The following is a 22,646-nucleotide window of genomic DNA, read 5'->3' as shown; positions in this document are numbered from 1 at the left end:
TAAATTGCTCCATGTACAGCACTTTGTATGCAGCGATGGCTGTTTGAAAGTGCTCTATAAATACAGTTGACTTGACTTGACTTGTTCTCCCCACTGTAACAGCCAGGTGTGCGATTGTCGTGTCACTGCTGATACAGATTTATATGTATGTGCATGGAAGTATATATTTGAGACATACACACAGTATCACTTGCGTCAAGATGAATCCTCATCCCTCCAAAATCATCACTTTTCAGGAGACGTCCCAAAGCAGCATTTTTGTTCAACCATTCACATAACATCCTGAAAAAGAGTAAGCCATTTTCAACACTCTACATAGGTAAGTAATTTGTGAAAATAACATCTCAACGAGCAGACTGACTAATAGTCAGAAGTCCGTTTTTTGTTTTTTTTTTAATTCTCAAAAGTGGAAGCTCAGGTGGATTGTCTTGAGAGTTCACAGTGACATCTGCTGGGCGTTCGTATGTACGAACCGATGAGTGGGTCAAAGTTTGCTTTGAGGACGAAGAAGTGGTGTTTGCGGATGAAGGTCACCGATCCAATCTCCGCAGGACGTGAGGAAACAAGTGGACTGGAACGTCACGCCCAGTACAAAGTTCCACTCAAGGTCCCCTTGAAGCCAAACGAGGCTGCTGGATGATGCTGTGAGCTGCGTCGTGCCCGTTTTAAAATGCTAATGCGGGGCACTGCAGCTGCGTGACATTATGTGCGCCGCATGTGAACAAAGGTTGGGCACAAAGCCAGCTCACATCCTAATCAAATATCTGCGGTTCGTTTGTTTTTAAGTGCTTTCAAATGTACTTTTAATCATGTGAAGCACAATTTACCTCGTGTAGGAAATGTGCTATATCTAAATAAAGCAGCCTTGACTTGCCTTTGGTTATGGTCAGTCTAATTTGTGATCTTTCACCGGCGAGGAACGTTTCACCAAAGATAAAAATAAACACATAATTTGCTTCTGTATTGATTCATTGCAGTGAACTTCAGAGGGACGCAACTGGGTTGGTGAGCATGTTTCATTGCACGATTTAACCAACATTCAAATGAAATTGTGTTGAAATAAGTGCAGTATTTGAATCGCAGAAACTTGTTATGCCTTGAGTTAGATTAAGTGAACCTTGGGAGGTAAAATTTTAACCTCCTATGGGAAAAAAAAAAGTAGTCGTGTTCTGTGTGCAAATTAATATTTATTCTTGACCTTCTTAAAGATACTTCTCAGAGCACAAGTGAGACGACACTCCACACCCCATTTTTCCACCCTTCTCCATGCAGGCAGAACACATCAGAGCACATACATACACACACACACACACACACACACACACACACACACACACACACACACACACACACACACACACATATATATATATATAAACACAAGAGGAGAGAGTTTATGTATTCCCACGGAAACACAGAATTTACACACCTTAAGATGGACCAGGGTTGACAACAAAGCAGCATCACCAAGAAATGCAACCAAAATCTTTCTATTTACATTGAGCAGCTCCAGTTGCTCAAAAACAGGGGTTTTAGAATCTAAAGTGTCTCTGTTTTTCTTTGGAAATTATCTATGCCATGTTTAAAATGGACTTTCGCCAAAATGTAAAGCATGATTATTATTTTCTTTCTTTATAGCCTATTTACACAATCGCAGAGAATGACAGCATATATGGATTCATTTGGCGTTTCATCAAGTGGTGATTGTTGTCTCAAAGAATACCGTCAATCTGTTCTTTTTAACTTGGCAAACAACATTTGCGAATAGGCCTGTGTGAAAACGAGGTCGAATCTGTATGTGTGTGTGCAGTGTTTTAACAATACCTCTTTACCAGCGTGGTTGCCGAAATTGAGAAGATAAATTGTGCATTTCAACACACCAACGGGAAGTATCACTGCCATCAACGGGAATTTGTTGCTTTCCCAATACAAAAGCTCCCAAAAAAATAGCAAAACACATTAATGGCTGTGTCTGTTTGTTTTTTGTTGTTGTTGATTTTGTTTTTTTCTAACAGGAAATTCTGTTTTTCCAAATCACACTCCTCATTTGGGAAATTTTATTACAAAGTTAACAGCATCTCCTTTGGTCCTTTACCTCTGTCAAGAATCGTGGTAACGCTAAATCGATTTCTACATGTGCTTGCAGCACGAGTGTGAAATTGACGGCTGCTGTCAAGTCAATAATTACCTTCTCCCTTTTTCCCTGTTGTGCAAACGTCTGTCAATTTATGTGGGAATTTCTGCTTAGTGTCGTCTATTTCTCAGGAATGCTTACAGGTGACCATCCATCCAGGTTAGGATTCTTACTGAGGCAAAAACAACGCACAGGATGTTTGTATCAACTCTAAGAGATGGAATTTTGGGGAGGTGGCCAAGTCAAAGGAAATATCGAGTGCAGGACAAGTGTTGGTTTGGTGTTTATTCTTGAGGCTCGAGTCCTTCCAGGTGGTCGGGGATGGGGAGGCCCGAGAGGATTGTCAGACATTTATTCCACACGTTGAACACGGGACACACAGCTTGGGCAAAAGAGACGTGGAAAGTGTGCAGGTGCTGTGAGCCCACAGCGTCATAGAAGGTAAGGTGACCAGCGTCATAGTCCAAGAGGATGCCTACTCTGCGCAGATGGGGCGAAGGCTCAATGGCCAGCTCTTTGCTGTTGTGGCGGACCACCCAGGAGTTGTTGCAGCGGCAGAGCACCCACGACGAGGAGTTCTTGCCGATCCACTCGTGCTTAGGCGCCGACTTGTATGCTATGCCCACGGCGTACCTGGAGAGGAGGGGAGGGATGTTAGGCTTGGCACGACAATGACCTCGTAAAGAAAAATAAAAGTAAGAACTTGTTTTTTTGCGTTGTTGAAAAGTTCCTGGAGCTGGAAAGAGACCTTTGGTCCTGGATGGCAACATCTTTTCAATCCCCTGAGTATGCGTTGATGTGCATCTTGAGTTGCACATGTGACCAAAACAAACGTACCACGTGCTTCCTCCAATCATGGCCTCCCAGTAGTGGCGCCCACTGTCGATGTAAACGTTCCCCACCACGCCGTAGCTGTTCTGGCTGGAGAACCGCTCTTGGCTGTGGCCTTTTTTCGATGTGCTCTCGTCGCGCTCCACCGTCAAGTTGTCGTGTGAGATTTTCAGCTTCTTGTGAGCAGATTTGGGGTCGAGCTTGAAGGGCTGGCCTGCCAGGAACAAGGGGGTGGAATGGCGAAAACAAAGTGATGCTGAAACACGACCATATTAAGATTTACAGCAGGCATGATCCCTCAAAGAACACCTCATTTATTTTCAGTTAATTTCATTTCATTTTTGCAGAGGGGAAAATAAAGAAATCCACGTCTAGCTGAGTGGAGAAAATGAAAATAATGATGCGAAACATGCCATGGATTAGATCTCAGTCACGCTTTGCCTTTGTTTTGGAGTTTTTCTTCGTTGGCGACTTACTGTTAGTTTTTAGAGTCCCCGGGTCACTGCTTCGACTCCCTGCTTGGTTAATCGCCTTGACAACAAAGATGTACTTGGTGCCACTCTGCAGGCCATGTACAGTGTAATGGTTCTGTTTGATGTTGGGCACAATCATCCAGCTCTCCAATGAATTGCACAGACCTGAGAGGAAAGATTTGCAAGTAGCACGAGATGACTACAATGGGATGAGGTAGAGTGCGGCGTCAGTAAAGATTAACGACAACTCAGAACGACCTTGTCAAAAGTGAAAACAACTCGGGAATCGCGGCAACTTTTAAATGAGCTGTGCCTTGTCTTATGCTCCAAACACACCATGTTTCTCGGAAAGGATGAGTAATGTTTTGGCATAGTCCTTCAAGGATAGAGCAAATCAGTTCGTGAGGTGTCTTCACTGAAGAGGTAGTAATTGCATTTGAGGCAACAGACATTGACCTGTACGTATTTTATTTCTTGCTCAGTTGCTCACAAATGCACCATGCTGCACAAACTTCATGTGAAAGCTAAGATGCAAGCACAATCCTTGACTGAGACACTCTGAGTTAAGTTCGCTGCCTGCCACCTTTTCAAGTCATCGACCAGAAGGACAATGTGGGCAAAAAACAAACAAACAAAAAATTTAAAAAAACATCAGCTTTCTTAACTCATTCATTACCAGCCAATTCTGAACCAAGTATGAAAAGATGTTTAAAAACGTCTTTGGGAGTGAATGAGTTAAGTGTGGGCAAACAGAACTGGGGATGATGCGGTAATGGACTATCCATCCCAAGATTCCCCACAGATCTGCGGTGTCCTTGAACAACAATCGATTTTTACTGTTTTCTTTTTTTTTCTTTCTTGGTCTATTTTCTCAGCTAATACTACCAGCGCTTGGTTTGATAGCAGACACATATTTATTGTTTGGCAAAGTTGCGGCCCCAGGGTCTTTGTGTATGGCGATATGTCCACTGCAAGTTGTCGACATGCACACATTCTTCTTGAAAAGTTGAGAAGAGGGATTTGACAAGACATTTGAATGAGGCCCTTTGTTTTGAGTCAAGATACCTTGGGTGAATTCAAGTGATGTTTGCGGCTTGGATAAATGTTTGATTCCCCCCCCCCCCACCCCCCCATTTATACACAGGACTTACTGGCAATGTTGGACTGTCCAGTGAAGATAGCATATTGGAGCTCGTATGACGCTACTGTGAATTCATCATCAGATGTCCAGTGGACTGAGATAGTGTCGTAGGACGCTGTGCACAGCTCTTCCCGGATGCACGGAGCAGACGGAGCTGCGGAGGATAGACGGAACATTTTCGTTAGCGATGGCGTTGGTGATGATCCATCATAATGGCACTGCCTAAAGTTAATAGCTAAGTTAATTAAGTGGACCAATGGTGGATCACAGAAAGCACAAATAAATATCTTTGGGGGACGGAGCTGTAACAAGCGTTCATTTCATCAAGTTAGACCAGAGGTCTCCAACATTTTACACAATGAGAGCTCTGTCATCAAAATGAATGGTTTCGGGAGCATTAACATTCATTCATTTTCTGTCTCTTTATCCAGTTGAGTTATCACTTGTGAACTGGAGTCGACTGTTTGTCCATTGTCTACCAATCAAGCTACTAAGGGTTTTTTTAGGATTTAAAATAATTTAGGGCTGATTAAAGTGTTGCAAATGGACTTTGCGTGTCTCCATGTGAAAAAAAAAATCCACTTTACGGTTTACCAGTGAGGTAATCGAGATTTTCCAGCAGTTTCTTTTCTCTGGAGAAGTCCAGGGCAAAGTTGTCAAACGTGTCTGTCAGGTGTATCTCAGGAATAAGCACTTGGGTTGATGCAGTTGCCATGGAAACCCTAAAAGTGAGCAAACCAAATCCTGGATATCATTCAATACTATAAATAAATCCAACTTTGTCCAAGGCAAACTGTACATTTAAATTCAGGGAAAACAAGCGTTTGTGTTTCTTCGAAGGAAGGCACATGTTCGCTATGGGCCTTTGTTGGCCGAAATCAATCGGACGGCTTAGTTGAAGCTTAAGTAGACAAGCGGGATAAGATTGGGTTAAATCGTAAATGTAATGCCTAGGCGGAAAAATCAATCACAGACAAAGTTTTCAAACGGACTCTTATCGTCTCCCATTGTCCTCTCCTTATTTCTGAGCACTAAGCGTGTTGAACTGGTTCAGTCCGGCGTGTGCGGTTTCCTGACCTCTCGTTAATGCTCTTAGCGGTCTGCAGAAAGCGGGCGTGGTCGCTCTCTTTCAGTGTCTGGTCGGCTTGTGTGATGAGCACAGAGGATCTCTCGATACACTGCTGGCAGTTGGAGATCTGCTGGGCCAGCTTGCGTAGCCTTTGCGCCTGAAGAGGGAGGGTCAAAAATGGTGAACAAGAAGTGGAAATCACATTATTTTTAAGCCCCTGAACCCTGACCACATCCATCCATTTTTCCATAGTATTCTGAGCTACTCTAAAATACCGGTCCGCGATATTTAACAACAATTCTTGGATCTGTCTCAAAAATATCTGATTGGAATGAACTATGTATTTATTGTGTATGCATCATGCTGAGAGATGTGTCTAATATTCTGACCCTGTTATGCAGCAAGCAACTCTCAGTATGATGCGCAACGCCACTGGAGGCTACAGATTGTTTTGATACATTTGATTGTACAAGTGGTGACTTGTGTTCAGCCAAGATGCAAGAAGAAAGCAAATCAGCTTTGTTCAGCAGTAATTAGGCTCGAGTTGCACACAACCCTAATAAGGACAAGCGGGATATAAAGTGGAGGGATGGATGTTCTACGCATACACCCCAATCTTAAACAATATGGCAGTGGTTATAATGAGTTAATTTTGAAGTCTTCTCTCTCGATGCGATTGACTTCTTGAAGATGAGCCTATAAATAATTCTCTAAATTCTAGTCTGTGAATGTCTGGTATGAAAAGATGACCTTTATAGAACGACCAGCTCCACTCTCTGCCACTACAGACGGAGATTTCAAGAGACAGATTGAGGTTACACTGAAATTAGGCCAAAGCACATTTTGTCAGCAATTTGGCCTGAACATTGTAATCTCTGTTCAAATCTGATGCTTTGCAAAGTCCTTCAACCATTGCGGACTATTTTAAGTCCGATTGATCCTGCCTGGTGCTGCATCAAATAAAAATGTGTTGATGGAAAAAGGTTGTTACTTCACTGCGGTCCTTAATAGTAAGGTGCTGTACAGTGATAAAGTCTCATCGAATGCATCATGAAAAGTTTACAGTACATGCATAGTCACTCTCCTGGATGCGGCAGGACCTATTTTGGGTCAGTCAGTCTGTTTGGATGTCATGCCATAAGTAAATAGGTCAATGGATAGGAACAAAAGAGAATAAGCAAAAGTACAACAGGGACCGGAGGCCACAAATGTTTGAAATGATCAATGCTTATTTCCACCGCTAAGTCCCCTTACCTTCCCTTCCTTAATCTTGTTGCCAATTATCTGTCGCCTCTGCTGGATGATGTCGATCAAAGTGTCGCACTCATCCAAAAGCTTACCCTCCTGGCGGGATGCATTCACCTGTGCGGGGAAGCCACAGTGAGACACTTCCAAGCGGTTCTTTGACCTCTTGGGTTAAGCTTTTGAAAGCTGTGAAACACGTCTGCTTTGTGTACTCAAGGTAGCCAAAACAAAAGCCACCTATAGTCGGATGCAGTTTAATTTTACACTACTGCAAAGTACGACCGCAGTGATAAACATGTTTGTAGATGTCAAAACCGAGTATTGTTGCACCCCACGGCCCTCCAACAATACCGTGTGTACTAAAATTTCAAGTCAGACCAAAAATGAGAACTCTGTTTTAAATTTCGATGAAGCTGCATTTTCTGCACAGCCTTAATATCATTCAAAAAAGTAGTAAAAGTTTAATTTGAACTGACCTAAGTACCGAAAACCTTTCTTGGGTAACTGTCGTGTTAAATAGAGTGGATTGTAAAAAGACCAGGAGTGGCCAAACCTTTACTTCCAAGAGCCACAGGAAAAAAAAAAAAATATATATATATATATATATATATATATATATATATATATATATATATATAAAAACACATGATGATCACTTTGACATCTTTCATTTATTTTCCAAGCTAAAACAAATCCAGTGGGTAGGTAGGTAAAACTATGCGAATATGCAGTTGCTGCTATACTGTTGAATGCTGTTATATTGACAGTGTACACGATGTTGCTGCACCGTTTGTTTTCACTGCCATGCTTAGAGTGTTAACGCACTGCAATATAGATGCTAATTGGAGTTTAGCGTTAAGCTGGCAGACTGGAAGACTAAGCTATGGTTGTTTTAATTAAATGCACAATGTGGTATTCTTCCTGTGTTTATGTTTAGCTTTAGAAGGAATGGCAATGAATACCTTAAAGCCTCTTTTATTAAGAGTTGTTTACTATTTGCCCAAGTGCTTCTATTGTCAAGTGAGTTGAGCTCATTGCCACAGCTGATTTTTTTTATTTTATTTTCTGCTCATGACTCTGTTTTTGTTTCGATTAAATTTGGTTTTGTTTCATACTTTACGGTCATGGTTCTGTTCTGTTTGTGACCAACAGGTGGCAATGGAGGGCTTGTTCTCCAGCATCGCACCTGTTGGTCATCATGTCATTAGCTTTTTCTGTTATAAGGACTGCCACGCCGACCCCTCGGTGTTAGCTTGTTGTGTTGCTGCCATGTTTTTTTTTGTTTGTTTGTTTGTGTTGCTGTTAACATTGTTTTGTTTTTCATAGAGATGTGTTTTGTTGTTACTTTGAGTTTTGGTGGGTTTTCAGGTCTTTGTTTGTGTAATTAATTTAGGTTATTCAGTATGCCGAGGTATGTGTTTTGTTCATACGTTTGGTTCAGTACACCCTGCTTCTCCGGCCTCATTGCTTCTTTGGTCCATTACCATTATCATCGCACAACACTCCATTTTTTTCCAATTAAAAAAAAAAAGTATATATATATACCGTATATATACAGTATATATACTGTATATATACGGTATATATATATATATATATATATATATATATATTTGGTTTATGGTTTTTGAAAGGTCATTTTGACATTTAATGCTTTGCGATTAAAGATGACGTTGACATATTGCTCATCTGTCTGATCCTTGACTGGGATTATTTCCATAGCAGCACGCTTCGAAAGCACAAATCCTGATTCTGAAATTGAAGTGGAGTTGAATTATTACACGACAGAAATGCTCCAACCCCACAGAAAGCAAGATCGTTGCATCCACAGTTGTTATGCAGAGCACATTGTGTGCAATGCACAGAAGTATTTAATGACTGTGTTGGCAAAGGCTACTGGAACATATGACAGAATGTAACATGGCATGCTGATCAAGTGATTCATTTAAACACTGAAAAAAAGCTGGAGAACATTCAGCCATTTTACAATAAACTGAGCTTCATAATGAAGGCAACAAGAAATACGAAAAGAGCCGAAGGGACTGTCAGTGCAGTGGATTTCCTGTATAACCCGGCATGTCATTTCCAACTCACATCAAAGCACACTCCCAACATTCATATGGACTCTCCTCAAGCTATTTTCGGAGTCTGTGAACCATAATGCACAGGGGCGGTTGGAGGGGACGGGGAAGTGGGACAAGTGTTTTTTTTCCACCCCTTGTTTTACACATCATTTATTCATGGCTGTTCTTTTTGTTGTTGTTTTTTTTCAGGCAAGTTTCAACTTTCCGCATCATCAAAACGAGCTGCAGCTCACCACGAAGCACAGAATGCTGTCTTCACCGACAACACTGCACACACATCCACGTTTTGGCATTATAGCATCGTGATCAAGCACAATACTTGCTTCTTGTGGTTTCTAAAGGCCGTGTCAGGCAAAGATGCCTCTCTCCATTAACTCCAAAGGGATGCTGCTGCAGTTTTAACCCATAGGCGCTGCTTTTTATAAAAGCTTCTTTGAGCGCTTGTGTATGTAATGTCAGTGTGCGGGTTTAAAACAGAGTTGCCTCCAAATACCCCAGTCGGCTTAGCTCCCCGTGCGATGCACTGCCCTCAGTTTTGTACGCATGCTCAACCATAGTGCTGAAAAGAATGAATAACTCACCAGATAGCTGCACCTCATTGGGACATTGAACAAAGTGTAGCACATTCAATGTGATCTACACAATAAACTACGGCTCCACATTTTTGTTTGCCTGCACTGTTAGCCAATTGCTAAATAAAAGTAATGTAAGGAGAGTCCCTAGAAACCATGCAAATATGCATCGCGGGTGTTCTGAACAATTTGGGGATGACAAAAAGCAATCTGATCGGACACCCAGTGAGTGCACTGACACAACAAATCTATTGCAGCAGAATAAGGGTCGATGATATTATCATTTATTTTCTTGGGCTGAGTAAAGAAAAAAGGTTGCCAACTCAAAAGAGCCTCATTTTGCTGTGCACAATAAAAAGGGGAAACATGATTCGCCCTCAACATTTACATATGATGTTGTGGATCCCTGACAAGCCTCGGTAGATCACTCACCTCCACATGTTGACAAGTCTGAATCAGTTTCCCCATTAGCGACTCCAGCTCGTTGTTCCTCTTGATCAGATTGCTCAGGTTTGAATCCAAGGCTTGCTGGAGAAAAAGGCATCAAGTTGACATGAATGAGAAGGCGCCCACACAACAAAAACAATGGCAAAGCCTCCAACAAAAGCAAAGCAGTAGAGCCACGAGACAAGTAAGTTTTGAGGTATCCTGAGGCGTTTCTACACAAAACAAAACGGGCACAACTGATGATCCTTTCGTTCTGTAAGGGAAGGTCATGCTACATTTTGAGAGAGAAAAGCACCCCAGCGTGTCTCCAAGTGTATTTCCATACCTCTGCGCGTGGGTGATAACCCTCATCCCTGCACTGCCTCCTCATCTTGTCCCGTTCGAGCCTGAGAGACAGTCCTGCCCTAGCTGAGGATGTGAGTGGGACAGCCACTCCACTGAGCACCAAGCCATGCGCAAACCCGGCCAAGCGGCAAATTAGGCATCAAAAGCTTTTTTCCTCTCCGATGAGAGCATGCAGCACTTGCGGCTAATGAACCGGCAAACAGGTGATAGCATGTCATCCCCATTCGACTCCCTCATTTCTCTTGTATTCATATACGGTATATACTGTATGTGTGTGTGTGTATGTTTATACAGTGTATATATATATATATATGACTCGCTGTCAGAAAGGGCACAGACTGTCTCCTTTATTTCCAAGAGTTTCACCGAAATGCCAAATCAAGCCTGCTTAAGATGATACTCCTTTTTCCATCTCGAATGAATCCAAGATGAGTGTGACTGTGGTGTTATTTTTTTTCTCAAACAGCTACATCTGGCCGCATGCTATCCCAACACAGCAAAGAGCATGAACTGGATAGTTTTTTTGTTGTTTTTTTTTTAAAGTTCAAAATGATAATATCACATTCGCCATGCTTTATCAAGCAGTTCCTCGGTGTAGATCAGTTTCAATGTGAAATTCACAGTCAACACAGCACAAGATTTAAGGGATTTGCGTAGTTTGTGTTTATGGGTGAGCCTCGTCGTGGCATAGGGAGCTTAAATGATGGCCTTAATACGATGCTGGCACACAAAAGCAAAAGCAGCACAAATGTCTTCTTTGGAAGCCTATGACAGGTTTGCATCCTGCCTTATCACTGTGTGCTTTGTGTGTCACCGCAAGTATTGATGAACATGATGCGGCTTACCTCATAGGTCCTTAACCACCATTCGGTTATATATAATCGATATATTGCCTCTTTGCTGTCTGGCTATGCACATGCGTGCACATAAACGCGTGCATATGTTCACGCTCACGTGCGCATCCTATGCATGCTAAAGCAGATGAACTGTACTTCTTTTTTGTACAGTGATAATTGATCAAATTATGCTGGCAACACTAAAGGGCACGTGGTTACAGATTGTTGAATAACACAATAAAGCTGGCAGGGGAAACCTGTGTGCTCGCACAGCAGCTCCCATCTTTTATCCCAGAGGTTTTTCCTCACTCTCGCCCACCATCCGGGATTTAAATGTTTTTTTCTGAGCGCCTGTGGGTAATTTCATCGAGGAAAAGGGATGGGTATTCCAACACTAACCCCGATGGCTCTTATCAGACTTTCACTTAAAAAGGAAACTATCATAGTCATCTAGTATTCTTTCATTTTGTGTGTGTGCGTGTGCGTGTGTGTGCGCACGCACATGTGTGCGTATGTGAGCAAAAGAGCGAGGATGAGATACATTGGAGTATCTCAAATTCACAGCACATCAGAGCAAAAAGTAAACACCGTCAAATAGTCACAACATCTTTTCATACTCCAAATGGAAGCAAACAAAATCTAAGTGTGAGGACATTTTTAACCTTTACTCGCTCTTTGCTGACATGTGGTATCAAGACCGGCAAAGTCTTGATGGGCAAAAAGATCACATGCATGTTGTCTTGCGGGAAATGTTCCACGGAAATAAATTCATTTTCAGTTGAATGGATGTGAGTGTGCAGACTGTGGGTTCAGTTTCCCATTCAGTGGTGGCGTGAATGTGACTGCGAACGCTGGTCTCCGTGCCTGGTGATTAATTGGCAATCAGTCCAAGGTGCAGGCTTTAGGGCAAAGCTTTTCCCGTAGGTGGGTGAGCGAATGAGAGGGTGACAATACTTTGACCTCCAGATTATCTGCCTTGCTTGTAAATGAGTTCAATCAGCTCTTGGAATGGCAATTGCATTCTTTCCAAATAGACACATACAATGCGTAGCTCCTCTCCAACAAAGACAGCAGCACACTGATAGAGTATAGTCACGCTCAATTAAGCCCAGCTAACACCCAGCAGGTGATTGGCACTCATTAACCTGCAACCTCATTGAAAATGGCCATGTCTCTCCGTTCATTAAGCGCCCCCATACGCGCGCCTGTTGTGGCACCGTATGCATGGCTCTGTGCACGCAGCCCGCACACCAGCGTGGCTCCGTCATCATGCTAATTGCCTAACAACTCCACAGGTGTAATCGCCGTGAAATGATACCATCTCACCTGTTCATTCGGATTCAATTCCTTCTCAAAACGTGGTTATTCAAGCAAAAAGAGTACCGTCTATTTTTGTCTTTAGTACTTATCTTAAACGCAATGATCCGGTGTGTCTTAAGTGTTTCTGAAATTGAAAGTCTCTCGTTGGGTGTAACATGGGAGAGAGAGTGCCATGTGCTCCAAATACGTCGGCCAAAAATAAATTAATTGAGAAGAATACTCTTGGTAAATATGGCACAGCTTGTCAGAGCAAAACCGAGATAGTTTTCCCCTGAGGGCATTTTTTGCAACTATCTTTCCTCTTCCGACCCTAATTTGTCCATTGATGTCCTTGCCAAAAAGGTCCAGACAAATCTGTTCAGGCAGCAACGCCCATGCATTTTGTGCCTTTAATTTAAGTTTGAAACGGTTGGGTGATGGTGCTGCTATTCAACCTGCATTTACACAACACGATTAAAACAGGAACTTTTTTTTGTTTGTAGTCTTGAAAAGTTTCACATACAGACAACAACAGTGTCAAAAACAATCCATGTTGACACTGGCCTTCAGAAATGCGGGAAAAGGCAATAACGTTCATACCAGGGTAGTTGTGGGATGTCGGTTTGTAAAGAAACACGATATTCACCAATGTACACCTTGTCTTCCAGGCTACTATCCAAGCTAGATTTGAATACTCTGCGGGAGGGTCTGCTTGAGTTCAAGATTTGGCACTGCGTAGGTTGCAGTAAGTTTACATTTTACTGGATAAATGAAGCAGACATTTCCTATCTTGACCAGCACAAATGCAATAACAGTGCTGTGACTGCTCTTATTTTTTTGGTTGTGTTTCCCAGACAACAGTAACACTGTTATTTCCAAATGTGTCATTCTTAAATGGGTTCCAAAATGCAGTTCTTACTCAAATAAATAGGCATTGTCAGCTTAATGCTGTCATGTAAACCAGTGATTCGGTCATTAGCGTGCAATCACAGATCAACGTGTGTGTGCTATGGGAAGTTATTCAATGTCACACACAAACTTGGGGGGGATAAATATTTATTTCGTACAAATAATGTATATTTTGCTATAATTGGGATAGGCAAAACAATTAAATGCCCTTCCACTCGATGGCAGTTCATCTGCGTATAAACCTTTTGTGACTGTGATTTTTGTTTCGGGGCGTGCTGTGAGATTTCTATTTTCCCCACGTGTAAAATATGTACCTTGGCTCGGTGAAGTTTGGAGAACAGTGATGTAAATGACTCCACCTCTTTGGCCTCAATCCATTGATGATAAAACAGCGGTAGAGCCAAATTTTAAAAAAAACATTGGAATCACTCACCCTGAGTTTTTCGAAGCGCTCACTCAGTGCAGCCACCTGGTGGTCTCTGTGCCTTCCCACCAGTTTGCAGAGGGAGCAGATGAGCTGGTCATCCGTTACGCAGTACATATTGACTTTCTCCTCCTCGTGCTCCAAGCATTGGAGCCCTCGCAGGTGGGAGCCTGGCATGGGCTCAATGAGCCGATGTCCAGTAAATGGCTTCTTGTTGGGGTGAGTGGCCCTGAGGCACTCCTCGCAGTACGACACTTCACATGTCACGCACGTCTTAACCGCCTCCTGTGGCGGATCCTGCTCGCAGAACTGGCACTGGACCGGTTCCAGAGGGGTGCCTGGGCTTGACATGGCGACGGTGACGGGGACCAGGGCCAGCCGCTCACTTTCTTCTTCACCAGGCGAGTTGGGCCCACTTTGGGGGGCAGGCAGGGGCAGCGGCAAAGGAAGCCCACCTGAAGATGAGGCCTGCTGAACTCTGTCGATGATGTTCTGCAAGGTCACGTTTCTCTTGAGTCCTTCAAGCCCACGTTCAGGACTCAAGGAAATGACATATCTGCACGTGGGACACTGGAAGGCGCTGATACTTTGAACTGATTCGTTGGTGGCACAGTGCGAGACAAGGATGCGGTGAGCACAGCCAAAACATAAACTGTGGGCACAGGGGAGCAACAGTGGGTCCTCAAAGAGCTCCAAGCAGATTGGACAGGTCAGCTCTGACTCCAGAGTGTCCATCCTGTTCAGGGGAAACCAGGCGGGATGAGGTGCAATGTCAGCAAAATCCAGGGGAACCACTCAAATATCTGTGGGCGAGAGACAAATCAGTTAAAAAAGGGGGGAAAAAGTGCAACTGTCCGCAGTAATGGTGTGGATCAAACAACTGATGAGACGTAAAGAAATGCAAATTGTTTTTGTCAACTTGTTCATGAGAGTCAAGGAAACTCTTCTGATCAAACATGCATTAATGCCTCGTGGCCTCTTGGTGGCAGCAGAATCAAGCTTGAGTAGAGCACTGCCACCACTACCTCTTCAAAAGACCCCTTGCACTGACGGAGGCGAATACTGTACATACACCAAATTAAAAAAAAAAATAATTGAGAAATATGCGGAAAACAAACTGATCCACCACCTGACAAAATTTAAATGAATAAATTCAACACACAGTGTTTTTCAGTTTACACACTCTTTTACAGGCACACTTTCTCTGAGTGTATTTATTTATTTTTAAAATGATGAATTTTACATTAAATGACTGCTATATGTTCATTGAACACCAAAATAGATGTATTTTCAAATATGTAATGCTTTAATCCTAATTTAGGATGAGGGCCAAATTTGACCCTTTGGGATTTAAGGGTAGCATTTGAGTAGCAGCATTTATAGCGGCCAAATTTGACCCCGTGGCTTCTCCAGGGTTAAAATTCCCTCGAGGAGTGATTCCCAGCTCGGGTGCCGTGGCAAAACATCCACATTGATCATTTGTCAGAAAATTATGACCGTCGTATTAATAGCTGGATACCTATCTGCCGTGTGTCAGCGACATCGTAAACGGCACAATACAGAAGTTGAATGAGCTTCCATCATAAATCATGGCAGTCCTGCATACACAGTATATCAGCTTCGTGTTCACTGGAACAGGCACACATTTTGCACGGAGCTATTAAATGTGGGACTGACTTATGCATGTTGACACCAAAGCGTTGTCTAGCGATGCACGGCTTCTTTGACACCAGGCTGAAAACACGTCAGGTAGCTGAGCGTTGAAATACATTTGAAAACCTCGCGAAAAGGGTTTTGCTCTCTGTTGCCTTTTGGGGGTTGGAAATGCATCGGGCATGCACTGTGACACAAGAGGTGACAGTATGAAAAGAAGCACAAGACAAAGAAATTGGAAAACGGAGCTCAAGAAGGGACTGACTGCTTTGAGTGAAAATACTCAAGCTGAATCAATTATGAGCAATTGTCTTGTTTTTTTCTCTGCAACTTCTATCTTGACTTTTCGTTCAGGATGACTCGTTTAGTAAAATTGTCATGCCGAAACAAGAAACTCTTTCTCTGCCACATTCCAAATATTTTCATATCTTTGTATCCTTTTCTTTTTTTCATCCTTGAAACTGTAAAAATATGCAAAAGTGGAACAGATGTCACACATCAAAGCTTTCAGTTTTCTTTTGCTGTTTTCTTTCACAACGTACGGGGCTGCTTCTAATCACGATCCTCTGTAATTGTAAAAGGATGGATATTTTTCTTGATCTTTTCAGTGGAATGATTAAAAACAATGACTTGGAAGTGAGAAGTCCAAGAGTTGTTTTACTGGAAAAAAAATACTTTGGGAAGGGCGGGGCGCCCACCATTTGGCGAGCCGCTGTGGCATAACCGAGAAGTAGGTCATCCCTGCTGACCTGGCGCACATAATCAGACCCCAGTGTGCGTGCGTGTGTGTGTCACTTGGGATGCTGCAAACACACAAATATGGCAAACAGGCCCAGAAGGCACATGGCAGCTTTCAGGCTGAAGATGAACCTGCATTAAGATGGCTTTCACATTCTCACATTTAAAGTACATTACAGGCCCCCAAATCCTTGTTTAGGTTGTAAGTTGATAGTGCTTACTATTAAAGTGAACTGACATCTGCCCACCAACATGCATGTTTAAGTTCTCACCATTGTTTTGGTACTTGACAGCTAGGTCGGGTTTGTTTTGCAGTGCTTGGACTTGCATCATTTCTTTGATTACTATTATTTTTTTTCCTGAACTTACTGTTCTGCATTTTAGTGTGTATTATACAGTATGCATACTTCACACATCATGTAGTAAAGTCCACTCAAGTTTTTCCAAAGTGGACAACAGTAAAGTCAATAGTGCCAAAATAACCAGCATAGTGTTAATTAGTAGAATTACTCAGTAATATTGTTTCAGAAATACTATAGTTTTTTGAGACATAATGAGCTGGTGACTCTATGGACTATGCTCTATAAAACTGAAACCAGTTTGTATTATATCTAGCAAGTAGGTTGCTCTCCTTCATTTTTGTTTGGAGGATTTGACAACTACCAAACTAACATCACGATGGACAATACAATGCACAAATTATAAGCAAACGTCTCATTACTCCAACCTTTTACTTGTCACATACAACGTCGCAGTTGCAAGAAATGTGTACACAAAAGGTAAGCAAGCCTTTGAGAAATTAGTCTCTTTTTGAGAAGAACGCATGCAATTGAGGTAAAATAAGGGCTTCAGAAGAAACCATAAAATTTCTCAGGGATGAAAACTCAACTCAGCGTCTTTCAAATTGACCATGACCTCACCAATCAACAACTTGGAGGATTTATGAATGAGACGTAACTACTATTTCAGTCAGCAAAGCGGTGGATCATTCATGAAACAATGACATTCGGTCATTTTTAGCACAAAGTCAGAGGCACAATACCAATGCCACACTTCCTATTTTGCCATACGCTTCCATGCTCAGAAAAGTAGAAAGCATGTGATAAATTTTGCAGTGCAGACATCGCTGCCTAATCTGGGCCAAAATGGCAGGGCTCATAGCTAAGTGATGTCAAATATCTTAACCTACTTCCTTTTCTCCTTCCTTCTCCACTTCCTCTTCCTCTCTGTGAAACAGTGTAAGCCAGTGTCTGAGTATTCAGCACACACACCGGCGAGCACACCCACTCACGCGCCGCCTTTGTGTAATTCCAGACACCAAATTGATCCATAATCCGTTCCCACCCACGCTGGACTGTGACCAATCACAGCCTTTCATACTGTGAGATGGATTTGCCAGTCAGTTTGCAAGTCCGGAGTATGATCGAGGTTGACGTTTGTATTTTCGTATGCATGTTGCTTAAATGATCCAAATTAGATGTGACGGTGTTCGCCAAATTACATGTGACACCAAGAGGAAATAAGGGAAGGGAATGTGAACAAGGTTCGTGTTGATGACTTGATGGGAGACAGAGAGAGATGCTGATGTTGAGGTGCATTGTCTCTCCAGCATTAGACCTCAGCCACAAAAATGTTGATTGGGTGTGACAAGCACTTCCCGGTCACTTCAACGGAGATGTCTGTAAGACTAGAATACTGCAGCTGGATTCAAAATTTTGTTCGTCTCGGACTGTGTCAACCAATACTGAGTATTTGTTGTCTCATCTCTCAGCAGATTTTAGGAAACTGGTCAGGCCTGTCAAATCTCTTGCGCAGCATCACATTTAAATGAACTTGTGTTTGGCCACTGTTGTTGAGTTATTTTGGTTAAAGTCTTGACTTACCGGTAACTGTCAAGCTTTGCTTGAAGGCGGAGGGATACTTCATTTCAGTTTATTTGTGCATCATCTGTTTAAAGGTCATCACCATAATTGAAAACATTTTCTGTCATCTTCGATCTTTGATTTGTGATCGTACAGTGAAACTCCTCTACAATGAAACCTACACGGGCGAAAATACCCCCCTAGTGTGAAAAAATCTTCATGCACCTTCATTAACACCGTTCCCATTTTCCTGCCCCCCCCCCATACAACAAAAAATACCCCTGTTGCATTATACGAAATCTTTTTTCTCTGCTCTTGCCTCGTGACGAGATTCACTACAACGAAGTCTAATCCAACAGCGACCTCTACTGCTTCGTTCGGAAACGGCAACAGGAACCACCACACTGGTTTATACATGCGCAGTAGTCCAGGAAGTATTTGTTATTGTTAGTTTCAGACGCAGCAAGAACGTTGCATTGCTAAAATGGCTCCAAAACAGACCTTTGGATGTCAAGCAGCTAAGACAAGATCTCTGATGTTGGAAGAGAGGGTAAAAGTAATCAAAATGAAAGACGGAGGAAGTAAAATAAAAGACATTATCCAAGAAATTGATGTAAGTGAAAGTGAATGCTGATCGTAAATTTCGCAATTTCTTTCCCTTTTTTTCTTTCAACACGGACTATATGAAGTGTCAAATAAGTGTGTGCTCATACTTATGCACTATTGGAATAAAAATAAAGAGTACACATACGTTTGTGTATGCGTGTACACATACATGTGTGTGTGTGTGTGTGTGTGTGTGTGTTTACATCTGAGATCAAATTTGCTACAGTGAAAAAACCCCTTTTGTGAAAAATTTCTTGCTGCAAACATGATTTCGTTGAAGAGGAATTTCACTTTAGTATCATGTTTGCAAGATAATGTGGGTTGAAAATGAGCAGGGTGGTGTTTTTCAAGGTGTTTTTGTTGGTCAGAAATGACTGTGATTTTGAACGGACCATTTTCCCATTGAGAACAAAATATATAAATGTGCTACTGGGTGTTTGTTCTTCTTAATTTGAGAAGGAAAACAGTTAGTTTTCGATATGTGGGCTTCTTGTGGTCACCGTGTCTCTTCATTGTGTTGACTTCATTGAAATGCAGCTGGCCAGTGCAATCAGAGGCGGCCGCGGCAATACAATACAACATCAAGGTGACGGCCGAGTATCCCTGGCGGAAAACTTTTCTACCTCCACGGTGACCCCTGGCGACCTCTCGGCATGGGAGCACTCTAAAGCAGTGAGCAGTGTGAACAAAGGCATTTTTCCCGGCTGGTTCTCAGTGTGTCCTCTAATTTTTGTTAAATCCATCTACATGGCGACAATGCATGGCCTCGCACCTGCCAGAAGGGACTGGCCAATGTGTGTGTACGGTATGTGCACCTATGTCACTTTTCTCAATTTTATTTCACCAGACGGTTGCACAAAATAAAATGATCTGGATCCAGATACAGTTTTAAGCAATAGGATAGTTGACTTGAAAATGTGGATCCAGATTATATTCATTCATACCAAGACTTGACAAAATAAAATCGAGTAAATTCAACAAGAACCCCCCACCCCTCCCTCTCCAAAAATCAGTGATGGGAGCGCCCCTCCTTAGACAGAATTGCTGCAGCAATCGTGATCGCTTTGTGATTGCTTGGCTCAACCTTAGCTCACGTTGCTCGAATCAGTATTCGGTCTTCCTCACCTTGCCTGTTTTGGTTTGCGTGATATTTGAAGTCAGTTGGTGAACTTGTTTCGTAACGTGCGTGGTGCAATTGGCAAGACAGAGTTGAAAATGGCTCATGTTGTGTTGGTCAATACCTCCACACCGGATTTTTTAAAAAATAAAAAAATTATGAATTATTTTTATTTATTAGGTTTTCCTCAGCTTGCCTCTATTTCAGTTTATTACTAAAGTTACTCTGTAAACTTGTTTTGTAATATATGCAGTGCATCTCACAAGACAGAACTCGTAATCCGTCAGTCACTGTCTGATTTTACTCCTCTCATCTGCTTGTTTCTCATTTGGCTTTGCTTGTAGCAATAAATGTGGCGCTTTTGAAAAAAATACACTTTATTATTTCCCTGTCTGCCATCTCTGGATGTTTGTATGAATCACATAATTAAAAACATCATAAAAACAAGTCCTATAATTGGTTCTTTTCCTTTTGTGATCATTTGAATTTAAATTTTGAGGCTGTTCTGCAAATAGTCTTCAAATAAACAATAACTATCGGACCACCTGACTTATACATTTCAATTTCGAGCTGAGTGTATTTGTTTAAGGCTCCTCCATTTGCAGTGAAACTACACTAAGTTCCGGTTTATGCCCCGCCCACTCCAAGTACAGATACGGGTACCGATAATTTAGATGGGTGAATACAGATAATGGCGTACTTGTTCATCCCGCATCACCATGACTTTGCAAGCCGCCAAAAGTGAGTGTGGTCAGGGTCACAACTTTGATATGAGTGTACCGTTTCTCTTTTTTGACTGAAGCCTTCCGCAGTGCTGTTCATAACCAAACAAGGAATTTCTTAATTTTTCAAAAAGAACTTTGTAGTTCAAAAATGCTACTATTTGTAAGCAAACCATTAGAAAGCAGTTGTGCAGGAAAGGCTTCACAATACTATCTTGGCTAAATTTATCTTCAATGTATTAAACACCAGCTTCGGGGCCAGTCTGACAGCTGGGATGCTTTTCCCCGGCGCCCTTGACAATGGCACAGAAACATGTCATGCATGGGAAACAGGAAACAGCAACGACAACATGGGCGCTATATTGGTCACAGACAAACGTCGCAACAAACACGACAGCCCTCCGTCTCCAAGCCACATTTCATCTCACACCATCTCATGGTCCATATCACACCGTTGTGGATTTCCTTGTTGACCCATGACCTGAGCAGGTTGAGGCCGGGGGCGGTGGGGTCAGCCCAGCTGTTACACACATGCCTCAGTACACACAAAACACGTGCAAACACGCAGGGGTTGCTTTCCTTGCTTCTGTGCACCTACTCTTATTTTTTTTTTTATATCCAGAGACACAGCTTGAAGGGAAGGAAAAATAAAATGTTTAATGCGCATTCTCAGACTTCCTTTTTAACATCCATCCAGGTAATGTCTACTATCATTCGGCGGGGCCTTCACGCATGAAGGAAAAACACAGTTGATCAGTAAAAATGTATCACACAAGAGCACAAAACCACCGTGCCCTAAGTTCTCTCCAAAATGATGCACACATCAAAGTCAGTGTAAAGTTCAATTTACCGCCGCTGCTTTTGAGAGATGAACAACCCCAAGAGTGCCTCTTGGACACAGATGGCCCTGCAGCGTTGATTGGTTGGACGCTATGATCGGCAACCCTGTCATTATCATTCCAGTACTGCTGGCACGAACTGCGTCTACCCTTCATTCCTATGGTGTCTGAGCCAAAATTCACTACCATATGGACAAATGTATTGCTAAACATCAATTTCATTTCATCAGTTCGCCACCTAGGCTTTTGAGCTAGATTCATCATTTCCCCCTTAAACATAAAACCAAGACAATTTGGACATCTGTATGCTTCCAACTGTGTGGCAACAGTTGGGGGCAGGCCCTTGTCTGTTCCAGGATGACCGTTCCCCGGTCCACAAAACTACATCCATAAAGGCTTTCTTTGACTGATGGAGTGGGCGAGAACTCAAGAGCTGACCTCAGCCTCGTAAAACGCCTTTGGGATGAACTTGAACAGAAACCGCGAGCCAACATCCGTGGCTTTTGACCCTGTGAGAGTTCCTCAGGATGAATGAAGAAAACGACCCCTCCAGACATACTCAAAAGTCATTCCAAAAGACTGAAAGCTGTTTGAGCTACCAAAAGGGGATTGAAACTATATTTTCCTTCGCTTTCTCCTTCCGGTCGGTGGTTGCAGGTGCTGTGATATTTTTTATTTGTAAAGCCAGGATTCCCCTGGTGACTTCCAGCCTAGAATAAACTAAGAGCAGAACAGAAAAAAACGACAGAAAAAAAAAATAAGCCCAAAAATAAACAATGGCCTGTCTTCCTCTCCCCTTCCCTCCTCTTACCTTCCACATGGTTAAAATCCCATCATCCAAAAGCAAACTGAAAAAAGAGAGCAAGAGAACTTAAGGTAGGCTATCTTTAGCTCTATCTCCTCGTGTGTACACAGCAGGATCGGATGGGGCAAAAATAAGTCTCCAGGAGCCAAAAGAAGAGTCGGCGAAGATGTGGCCACGGCTCTGTAGCTATGTCATCACCTCATGACATGCTTCCTACCCTGCTTGTGCAAGCCAGTGCATCCCGACACTGGCGAGAAAGAGGGAGAGGGAGGGAACGAGAGAGAGAGAGCTCAGGCTCAAAGTGCAACGCCTCCATCCCTCCTCCTCCCACCCTACTTTCCTATTCAAATCTGCCAGTGGGCTGCCCTGCCTCTAAATAGGCCAATCGCTTGACCACTCAGGGTGGAGCCCAAGACAGCTGTATGAGTTCCTGTCACATCTGTCAGAGGCAAGCATGCCATTCAAATGTGTGGGTCATTGTACCCTTATGCATAC

General features: G+C 42.6%; 1 protein-coding gene across 2 annotated transcripts; it reads right to left on the bottom strand.

The window, feature by feature from the left end:
* Window positions 1–1,167: 1,167 nt before the first annotated feature.
* LOC147211343 (E3 ubiquitin-protein ligase Midline-1-like) lies at window positions 1,168–22,385 on the bottom strand. Of its 2 annotated transcripts, none has more exons than XM_086126193.1 (10): window positions 22,158–22,385; window positions 13,819–14,612; window positions 9,982–10,077; window positions 6,903–7,010; window positions 5,657–5,805; window positions 5,174–5,301; window positions 4,590–4,733; window positions 3,442–3,603; window positions 2,972–3,179; window positions 1,168–2,767 (listed from the first exon to the last, which is right to left on the bottom strand). In XM_086126193.1, exons 2-10 carry the CDS (start codon window positions 14,542–14,544, stop codon window positions 2,419–2,421), a joined length of 2,070 nt encoding a protein of 689 aa, XP_085982319.1. In that variant the 5' UTR covers window positions 14,545–14,612; window positions 22,158–22,385; the 3' UTR covers window positions 1,168–2,418. The 2 variants fall into 2 exon arrangements, with proteins under 2 accessions (XP_085982319.1, XP_085982327.1); XM_086126201.1 differs by lacking the exon at window positions 22,158–22,385 and adding an exon at window positions 17,390–17,500.
* Window positions 22,386–22,646: the final 261 nt, after the last annotated feature.

The sequence above is a fragment of the Hippocampus guttulatus genome, chromosome 1, assembly GCF_054856545.1.
Source record: "Hippocampus guttulatus isolate MCC_2025c chromosome 1, RoL_Hgut_1.0, whole genome shotgun sequence".
NCBI lineage: Eukaryota > Metazoa > Chordata > Actinopteri > Syngnathiformes > Syngnathidae > Hippocampus > Hippocampus guttulatus.
The sequence above is the reverse complement of the archived record's forward strand: the minus strand, read 5'-3'. Positions and strand labels throughout refer to the sequence as shown.